The following is an 11,273-nucleotide window of genomic DNA, read 5'->3' as shown; positions in this document are numbered from 1 at the left end:
ATATTTGGACTCTCAAGCAGAATTATAATAAATTATCATTTTCCATTAAACTCAAAACCACAACTCAAGAATAGCACTAATTTCCTAGAAGCACTATTTTAACTAGCACAAAAGACAGAACAAAAATCTTCTTGAGAAGATTTGTAGCTTAACTTGTGAAATGATATCACCCACCTCAGCAAACCAGGACACATTCACAGCAAGCAGGACAGAACACCAATGCTTCACCAGAGGTGCACTGATGTTATCTAGTATGGTGATGAAACATCTGCAAACAAACCTACCAGCTCAGCGGGCAGGTCAACAACCTCAAAATCCTCTCCCACCTTCCATGCCCCCAAATTAAATCTCACACAAAAAGCCATCACTCTAATATACATTCAAACGTAGTGAGGTCACAATTAATGCATTTCCATCAAAAATACACAAAGCTGCAACATTTTAATCAGACAGATTCTACCCTTTTTGCTGCATCCCAAATTTCAATGACTGTGTTCATTATAATAGCATCCATTACGTTATTCTCCATGCAACTCCTGAATTTATTTTTTATAATTTATTTTATAGAATTGAAATTGTTGGAGATTGGAAGAACCCTTTTCTTGTGTTTCAGAATTAACAGTTTGACTCCATCTACCAGGAGAGAATGGTGGACTCCCCTCTGAAAGTTGACTATGATGTTGTTAACAATCCTACTTCTCTAAGTAATATTAACATGTTGAAAATGTTGTATCAAGTATAATTTCCCTATTAAAAAGGGAGAGGTGGAAAAATAGAGAACTAAAAACAGTTAGAAATAAATTGTAGGGAAACTACAATTTATTAATGGGCATGTGGTATGAGAACAATTAGATTAAGGAATCTTGTGGTGCAGTGATTGTATCCCTACCTCTGAGACAGGAGACCTGGGTACATATCCCAACTGCTCCAGAAGTATATAATATCTCTGAAAAGATTGATTAAAAAATATCTATTAGGGCAATTGGATTAGGAGCTCTTGTACTGCAATAATAGTGTCCCAAACCTGTACCAAGAAGCTTGGGTTCATATTCCACCAATTCCAGAGGTAATAAATATCTCAACAGCATGATTAGAAAATATCTATTAAAGCTATTGGGGGTACTTGTGGAAATGGTAGTGTCCCTTCTCTAAGCCAAGAGGCCTTATTCAAATTTCACCAGCTCCAGGGATGTGTAATAGCATCACTGAACAGGTTGGTAAAGAAAATATTCATAACTGCAATTGGGTCAATTGTGATATAATTAGACAGCATCAACATTAATTGACAAAAAGCAAATTCTATTCAGAGTTTTATTATAGGCTCTATCTAGTAGGGTAGAAAAGGATGCACAAATAGATGTAATGTATCTGGATTTTCAAAAATCTTTGGAATAGATGTCACTCAGAAGCCTGATGTGGATGTGCCGGTGTTGGACTGGGGTAGACAAAGTTAAAAAATCACACTACACCAGGTTAGAGTCCAACAAGTTTATTTTGAAGTACTAGCTTTCAGAGTGCTGTTCCTTCATCAGGTAATTAGTGGAGTGGGATCATAAGACAGAATTTATAACAATTAAAGTGATATATTGAACAAAAGCTTGTAACACAATTTGGGTTCATTGGATTGTCAGTAGTTCCTCGAAAGTGCATCACAGATGATCTGGGTGTTAAGTGTTTGGCACACTTGGTCTCATTGTTCAGATCTTTAAATATGGGGGTTGGAACATCATGTTGCAATCGTGCAAGATATGGGTAAGGTCACTTTGGAGGACTGTGTTCAATTCTGGTTGCCCTGCTATAGGGAGGGTATTATTAAATTGGCAAGGTTGCAGAAAAGATTTTTACAAGGATGTTACCAGGACTGAAGAGTTCAAGTTATAGAGGCTGGGACATTTTTCACTGGAGTGTAAAAAGTTGAGGGGTGATCTTACAAAGATTTATAAAATCACGAAGGGCACAAATAGGGTGAATAGCAAAGGCTTCTCCCTAGGGTTGAAAAGTTCAAAACTAGAGGGCATAATTTTAAGGTGAGAGGAGAAAGATTTAAAAGGGACCTGATGGGCAACCTTTTCACACAGGGTAATTCACATGTGGAATGAATTACAAGAGTAAGTGTACAGGTACAGTTACCACATTTAAAAGATATTTGGACAGGTACATGAATAGGAATGGGCCAAATGCAGGCAAGCTCGGGAAACCTGCATGGCATGGACATGTCGGATCAAAAGTTTTGCTTCAATGCAATATGACTCTCAAGATTCCACATTGATTTGCAAAAAAAATCATTATGCCAATAATTTCAAGTTCCAACTGCAAAGACTCTTATTCTGAATTTGTTTTTGTGCATGATCATATAAAGTGCTTTATGAAAATCCAATACACTACATCTACCAATTTCCATTTATCTCTCCTACAAATTATATCTGTAAAAGAATCTCAAATCAGTGGAATTTGCACATTCTCCACAGGTCTGCATGGATTTCCTCCAGCTGCTCCAGTTTCCTTCCAGAGTCCAAAGGTGCGCAATTAGGTTGATTGACTATGCTAAATTGCCCTGTAGTGTCCAGAGATGTGTTGGCTAGGTGAGTTGGCTTTGGTAAATGCAGGGTTCAGGGTTTAGGGGGTAGGGTGCAGGGCTGGTTCTGGGTGGGACGCTCTTTGGAGGGCCAGTGCTTCTTTCCACACTCTGAGGGGCTCAGTAAAACAAAACTGTTAATTTTCTGATTTTTCAAGTGCATTGTAAGATTTCCTTAATAATAGGAAAAAATACCTATCTCACTCTGTTTTGAATAGCAATGTTAAGACTGATAATTCCTAGGTTGAAGCTCACAGCTTTTAAGTCCAACAGGTCTGTGGCCAAATTTTGATTTCAGACAATATATTGCATAGATTTTAAACTGGCCCCAACATCTTGAAGCAAATGGAACAAGATGAGCCAGAACTACTGCATAGAAACATTCTCTTCAAGAAAGTATTAGGGAAGGGTGTGGTTAGGCTCCATATTCTCCAAATCTACCCAGTGAATCTACCATTGCTGATAAGAAAAAATGGGCTTAACAGAATGAGAAACTTTGTCAGTCATGGCTCAGTGATTCCACTAATGCCAGAGTTAGAAGATTGTGAATTCCAGAAGGGACTTGATCATAACATTGAGCTGACACATCAATTCTTAAAGGTGTTGTGTTTTGGATGTGATATTGAACAGTGTTCCATATGTGTGTAATAGTTTCTAAAGCATATCTGGAAAGAGAAAGATTCATTTCTGGTGCCCTGGCCATTGTTTATCTCTCATTCCTATATTTAACTTAATTGAATGAAAAGCCCTTGGGAGAGACTTGTAGGATAATGAACTCTAAATGCAAGTTCTTCCTTTCAATTTGCTGAAAAAAACTATATATACTAGAATAATAAATCAGATTGGCTTCAGCAGCACTTCTGATTTCATTTGGAGGGGAGCCACTGGAAGTATATTGATAAGCACCAATTGAACTGGTCTGAAATATGGATACTGGTTAATAAAACATCTTTATGGTGAGCAGCACCACAAACAAGAGTGCACAGTACTTTTCCCTTAATTTGTTTATCATCCTTTGAGATCTGCTCAAACTCAATCCTTGGTCTGCAGATTCCGATCACCCGCTGGTGCCTCACCAGTTCGCTATTCATTATATGCCAATCCAGTCAGCTAATGGCCAAGTCTGACCCAAACCTTGCTGGATATCTACAAACACATTCCTAACATGTCAGAACTGAAGCAACAAATAATTTAGTCGTGATTTAAACATTTCAAATTATGATATTTCCATATCGTTTAGTGGCTGTCACTTAGTGCTGTACTGGAAGTGGAGCACCATTAATTCAGTGATAGTAATACTGACTGAGCCAAGTTAATGTATTAATAGCAGAAGATAAAGGACAGTTTTCTTCAAACGTGCCGACTGGTGAGTCAGCAGGGTTGAGAAAGGATCCTTCAGGTGCCCGGTTAATTGACCGAGTGATAGGAAAACAGCCTGAAGGACCTCGCACATTGCCCACCCTGGTCTTTGGAACAGTTTGCGATGCAGATGGTCTCACCCATGAAGAATTCTGGTCGTGGCATGACACAGATTGCAGATTAAACCCAGAACTTTACTGCTTCATTAAGTATTAATTACTTTAACCAGTTGTAGTAGAATCACATTACAAAGCATAAAAAAACGAGATGCTAAACATAACAGTTTAGTTTTTAATTGTTTTAATAAGGAATTTATGAAACAAGAGACACACAAGGAAAACAAAATGAAGGAACCCATCTTCTGACCTATTTTACACTACTTTAATACAGCACCAAGAATGCTTTGTGGGTCTACAACAATACAAATTGTATAAAATAATGGGTTTGTCCTTACACTGATACAAGAAATGGCAACCATTGAGCGAGCTATGCCAGTTCAAACCACTGAAAACAATGAAATGAATAATTTATCTTATTACAAATTTTTAAAAGCTACATTAGGAGCCAAACACAAACAGATAGAATAAAAAAATAGTTTGCTAAAATGGATTTTTGGGAATTAGAAATCTGGTTTGGTCGAGTATTCCTACTGTTGCAGACTTCAGTAAAAACCATTTGATTCAGATTGTTCTGTATAAACTGGTCATTTTTATTATTTAAAATCAAATGTAATAAGATTAACCAGCAAACAATAAAAGCTCTTATGAAGGTGTATGTGGATGTAAAATATTCTACAAATGTTTTCCAAATTGCTGCTGAGAGTAACTTGCTGCTTTGTCAGAAGCGCTGATGATCTATGGATAATCAGACAATTACATGGAGAGTGTCAGCAGTCAGTACTGGCCCCCAGTCTGCTGCTGGAATACATCAATTGTGTCCTCATCTTCCATCTCCAACTGCAATACAAAACAACTGTTAGAAAAATACACCATCAATATAGGGTAACATTTGCACTGCTGAAATTGGAAATTACTGGTGAATTTTATTTTCCCCCATTTTCTCTCATTTTGAGAGAAAGTTTGAGTGTGAGTGAAGGCAAAAAGGTCTGAAATTTTATTGTGACATTACATCACAATAGACAATAGGTGCAGGAGTAGGCCATTCTGCCCTTCGAGCCTGCACCACCATTCAATATGGTCATGGCTGATCATCCTTAATCAGTATCCTGTTCCTGCCTTATCTCCATAACCCTTGATTCCACAATCCTTGAGAGCTCTATCCAACTCTTTCTTAAATGAATCCAGAGACTGGGCCCCCACTGCCCTCTGGGGCAGAGCATCCACACAGCCACCACTCTCTGGGTGAAGAAGTTTCTCCTCATCTCTGTCCTAAATGGTCTACCCCGTATCTTTAAGCTGTGTCCTTGGTTCGGCATTCACCCATCTGCCTCCAGAGTGTCCAATCCTTTAATAATCTTATATGTCTCAATCAGATCCCCTCAATCTGCCTTCCTGTTCTTGCCACCAAAGTGGATAACCATACATTTATCCACATTAAACTGCATCTGCCATGCATCTGCCCACTCACCTAACTTGTCCAGGTCACCCTGTAATCTCCTACCATCCTCATCACATTTCACCCTACCACCCAGCTTAGTATCATCAGCAAATTTGCTAATGTTATTGCGAATACCATCTTCTATATCATTAACATATATTAAAGAAAGCTGCAGTCCCAGCACTGATCCCTGCAGTACCCCACTGGTCACTGCCTGCCATTCCGAAATGGAGCCGTTTATCACTACTCTTTGTTTCCTATCAGCCAACCAACTTTCAATCCAAGTTAGTACTTTGCCCCCAATACCATGCACCCTAATTTTGCTCACTAACCTCCTATATGGGACTTTATCAAAGGCTTTCTGAAAGTCCAGGTACACTACATCTACTGGATCTCCCTCGTCCGTCTTCAGAGTTACATCCTCAAAAAATTCCGGGAGATTAGTCAAGCATGATTTCCCCTTCATAAATCCATGCTGACTCTGACCTATCCTGTTACTACTATCCAGATGTGTCGTAATTTCATCCTTTATAATAGACTCCAGCATCTTTCCCACCACCACTCAGACTAACTGAGGTCACAGAGCAGAAGAACTAGAAAATCATAGCACTTTTTAGAATTAGTATTGAATGCAAACACTTCTAATCATTTCAAATGGGTTGAATTATTGGACTAAATATTTCAATTTATGACATTCCCACAACGTGGCTGTCACTTATTGTTGTACTGGAATTGAAGTACCAATAAATTAAGTGGCAGCACTACTGACTGAGTCAAGTTAATTCATTAATAGCAGAAGGAAAATGATATTCAGTTTCTTTCAAATGTGCTGATTGTAGAGTCAGCAAGGTAGAAACTCTAGCTTTTCCCTTTGTTTAGCTTCTATTATTGTCAAAACTGTGGGCCAATGCAATTGTACTGAAGTCCCCTCAGTATTCTTTCTATTTTTTGGTAATCTATTTTTCTATTTGCTCATGGGATTTGAGCATCACTGGCTGGGTCAGTATTTACTGTCCATCCCCAACTACCCTTCAAAAGGTGGTGGTGAGGCACCTTCTTGAACTACTGCAGTCAACAGACAGTAGTACCCCGGCAGTGCTGTTAGCATTAAGATTTTGACCTAAAAGCAGTGAAGGAACAATGATATAGCTCCAAGTCAGGATGGTATATGAACTGGAGGGGAAATTCGAGATGACAATGCTCCAGTGCATCTGTTTCCCTTCTCCTCCTAGGTGGCAGAAGATGTGGGTTCAGAAGATGCTGTTCAAAAAGCAATGGCGAGTTGCTACAGTGCATCATTAGGAAGGTACACACTGTTCCACTACACATTGGAGTTGGATGAAGTGAGTAAATGTTTAAGCAACCGCTTTGTCCTGAATGTTGTCGAGCTTCTTGAGTGTTGTTGGAGCTGCATTTCTAGGCAAATGGAAATGATTCCATCACACTTCTTTTTAGCCTTGTAGATGGCAGACAGGCTTTGAGGGATCAGGATTTGGAGTATTTGCCCCAGGCTTCCTCGGCTCTCAACCTCATCTGCTGCCACAGTATTTATATGGCCGGTCAAGTTCAGTTTTTATGTTACTGTAAACTCCAGGAAATTAGTAATGGAGGATTCAGTAATGGCAACATGTTTGAATGTCAAAGGAGTAGGGTTAGATTCTTGCTTGTTGGAAACGATCATTACTAAGCTCTTGTGGCAACAAAATTACTTATTGGCCTTAGCCCAGATGCTGTCCAGATCTTGCTGCATATGGGCACAATATCTGAGGATTCATGAACTGTGCTGCACATTGGTGCTAATGGTCACATATCCCCACTTCTGACCTTATAATGGAAGGAGTTTATTGATGAAGCAGCTGAAGATGACTGTGTCCGTATCACTATTCTGAAGAACTCCTCCACTGATGTCGTGTGACTGAGACAATTGACATCTAACAACCATGCCATCTTCCTGCAGGGTACGTATATCTCTAAGCAATAACGTATATCTCTAACTTTCTCCATGATTTTTACGGACTCTTTTGTCCTTGATGCCATATTTAGTCAAATACCTCCTTGCTGTCATGCTCAGTCACCCTCACCTCTAGAATTCAGCTTTTTAATCCATGTTTGGACCAAGGCTTCAATGAGCTGAACGGCTCCCGCAGAACCTAAACTGAATGTCAGTGAGCAGGTTATTGCTGAGCAAATACAATTTCATAGTCAACAACCTCTTTCCATCACTGCTGATGACTGAAAGTAAACTGATGGGGCAGTAATTGGCCAGGCTAGATTTTCACTGCTTTTGGAGCATAGGACCTACTTGGGTAATATGCCACATTGTCATGCAAATACAGTCACAGAGTCTTTACAGCAGGGAATGAGGTCCTTCAGCTCATTGTGTCCACACCAGTCATCAGACATCCAGCTATTTTAATTCCATTTTTCAGTACTTGACCAATAGCCTTGTTTGCTACAGAATTTCAAGTGCTCATCTAAATAGTCGTTACATGCCGTGTGTGTTCCGGCCTCAACTGCACATTCAGGCAGTGAGTTTCAGATACCAACAATCCTTTGGATGAAAAGGCTTTTCCTCTAATTCCCTCGAAACCTTCTGCCACTTATCTTAAAAAATTTACCCGCTGGTTACTGATCACTATCCTGAGCAGGAAGATTTCTGCCTACCTATCCTGTCTGTGCTCCTCAGAACTTTATACTCTTCAATCAGATCCCTCTAAAGAAAATTTACTGCTCTAACGAAAACAAGCACAGACTATTTAGTCTCTTTTCGTAATTTAATCACTCCAGCCCAGACAACACCCTGGTGAATTACTTGTGCAACCTCTTTAGTGGAATGACATCCCTCCTTTGGTGTAGTAACTAGAACTGCTTATAGTAGTTCAGCTGTGCCCTAACTAATGTTATATACAGCTCCATAATAACCACCTTAATCTTGTATTCAATGCATTTACTAATGAAGACAAATATCCCTTATGCTTTCTTAATCACCTGAAGTACCTGTCTTGATGCCTTCAAAGATCTATGGACATGAACACCTAAGTCCCTCTGACCCTATGTATTTCACAAGTCCTACCATTCAACATTTTGTTAGTCCTCTCAAAAATCCAGACCACATTTTTCAGGAAGTAAATTCTATTTGCCACTGTTCAGCCCATCCATATACTCCAATAGTCCAAGGCTTTTATCCTCACTATTTACCATACCACCTATTTTCCTGACATCTGCGAACTTACTGATCGTATCTCCAATATTCATGTCTTGATAATTAAAATACACAACAAAACGCAAAGGATCCAGTAGTGAACATAGTGTTAATGCTTCTGGATACAGGCTTCTAGTCACAAAAAACACCCTTCAACACTGTTTCTTAAGCCAATTTTGGAGCATGGCAACATTCCAGTAAATCTTCTCTGCACACTCTTCAAAACAATAACATCCAGTGTGGTGACCAGAAATGCACATAGTACACTAGTTGTGGCCTCACCAGTATCATATACAGTTTCATCATTATATCTCTATTTTTTATATCCCTTCTGTACGTCTTGTAAAGGAGAGCATTCCATATAGCTTTTTAAAACCTTATCGACCTGCACTACTACCTGTAGGGACCTGTGAACTTACACACCAAGATTTCTCACTAACCCTCTCAGTATATTCCCATTTACTTTGTGTTTCCTTTTACTATTTGACCTCCCCAAATGCATTACCTCATACATATCAGAGCTGAACTCCATTTGCCACTTTCCTGCGCACTCCATCAACTCATTTATATCATTTTGGAGCTTAAAGCTATCCTCCATAATATCCACGACATGGACAATTTTTGTGTCAACTGCAAATTTCTCACTTCATCCACTTGCCCATCTTCATTTCCCAAAAATAAACCCAGAATTTTGTCTCCTCTCTTTTTGTTAGTCAGATGTATATGGAAACAGACCCTTTGGTCCAACTTGTCCCCGCTAACCGGATATCCCAACCTAATCTAGTCCCATTTGCCAGCATGTGGCCCATGTCCCTCTAAACCCTTCCTATTCATATATCCATCCAGATGCCTTTTAAATGTTGTAATTGTACCAGTCTCCACTACTTCCCCTGGCAGCTCGTTCCACACATGCACAACTCTCTGCGTGAAGATGTTGCTCCTCAGGTCCCTTTTATATAGAGTTATAGAGATGTACAGCATGGAAACAGATCCTTCAGTCCAACCCCTCCATGCCAACCAGATATCCCAACCCAATCTAGTCCCACCTGCCAGCACCTGGACCATATCCCTCCAAACCCTTCCTATTCATATACCCATCCAGATGCCTTTATAAATGTTGCAATTCTACCAGCCTCCACCACTTCCTCTGGCAGCTCATTCCATACACGTACCACCCTCTCGTCAAAAAGTTGCCCCATAGGTCCCTTTTATATCTTTCCCCTCTCACCCTAAACCTATGTCCTCTAGTTCTGGACTCCTCATCCCAGGGAAAAGACATTGTCTGTTTATCCTATCCGTGCCCCTCATTATTTTATAAACCTGTATAAGGTCACCCTTCAGCCTCCGATGCTCCAGGGAAACAGCCCCAGCCTATTCAGCCTCTCCCTATAGCTCAAATCCTCCAACCCTGCCAACATTCTTGTAAATCTTTTCTGAACCCTTTCAAATTTCACATTCTTGGATAGGAAGGAGACCAGAACTGCACATGATGTGGAAAAAAAAATTCCTTGACAGAGTACATGAATGTTTCACCCTCAATGCCCCTTATGTCGTTTCACCTTTATTATGCCCCAGTTGATATCAGGATAGTTGAAGTCTCCTATTATCATTGCCCTCTTATTCCTCAAGGCAGAAATCAAACATATATGTTCCTCCATCTGCCTCTCACTATTTGAGAGTCTATAGTGTACTCTTAGTGGTATGTAGGTCCCTTTTTCATTTCTAAACACAACTCAAAGTCTCATTTGCTAACCCATTTAGTATATCATCCTTTCTCACACCTACAACTGATTCTTTAATCAATACACTACCCCACCCATCCTGCCTGAAAACTCTATATCCAGGGATATTGAGCTACCCACTTTGCCCCTCCTTTAGCTAGGTGTCCATTATAGCTGGAAATGTGTTGCTGGAGAAGCGCAGCAGGTCAGGCAGCATCTAGGGAACAGGAGAATCGATGTTTCGGGCATTAGCCCTTCTTCAGGAATGAGGAAAGTTTGTCCAGCAGGCTAAGATAAAAGATAGGGAGGAGGGACTTGGGGGAGGGGCGTCGGAAATGTGATAGGTGGAAAAAGGTCAAGGTGAGGGTGATAGGACAGATTGGGGTAGGGGCGGAGAGGTCGGGAAGAAGATTGCAGGTTAGGGAGGCGGTGCTGAATTTGATGGATTTGACTGAGACAGGCTGGGGGGAGGGGAAATGAGGAAACTGGTGAAATCCGAGTTCATCCCTTGTGGTTGGAGGGTTCCTAGCCGGAAGATGAGGCGTTCTTCCTCCAACCGTCGTTTCGCTGTGGTCTGACGATGGAGGAGTCCAAAGACCTGCATATCCTTGGTGGAGTGGGAAGGGGAATTGAAATGTTGAGCTACAGGGTGGTTGGGTTGGTTGGTCCGGGTGTCCCAGAGGTGTTCTCTGAAACGCTCCGCAAGTAGGCGGCCTGTCTCCCCAATATAGAGGAGGCCACATCGGGTACAGAGGATGCAATAGATGATATGTGTGGAGGTACAGGTGAATCTGTGGCGGATATGGAAGTTTCCTTTGGGGCCTTGGAGGGAGGTGAGATGGGAGGTGTGGGCGCAAGT

The 11,273-nt window shown here is 40.6% G+C and overlaps 1 protein-coding gene across 1 annotated transcript in view; it reads right to left on the bottom strand.

Annotated features, from left to right (window-relative positions):
• Positions 1-4,217: 4,217 nt before the first annotated feature.
• Positions 4,218-11,273, bottom strand: part of LOC122562064 (small ubiquitin-related modifier 3) — a 43,362-nt gene continuing 36,306 nt past the window's right edge. The window contains exon 4 of the mRNA XM_043714538.2: positions 4,218-4,890. Coding sequence (XP_043570473.1) covers positions 4,828-4,890 — 63 coding nt within the window. The 3' untranslated portion in view covers positions 4,218-4,827. The remainder of the gene's footprint in view (positions 4,891-11,273) is intronic.

The sequence above is a fragment of the Chiloscyllium plagiosum genome, unplaced genomic scaffold, assembly GCF_037043375.1.
Source record: "Chiloscyllium plagiosum isolate Xiang-an unplaced genomic scaffold, Cpla_swu_hap1 HiC_scaffold_25, whole genome shotgun sequence".
Lineage (NCBI taxonomy): Eukaryota > Metazoa > Chordata > Chondrichthyes > Orectolobiformes > Hemiscylliidae > Chiloscyllium > Chiloscyllium plagiosum.
This window is presented reverse-complemented; position numbering and strand designations above follow the sequence as displayed.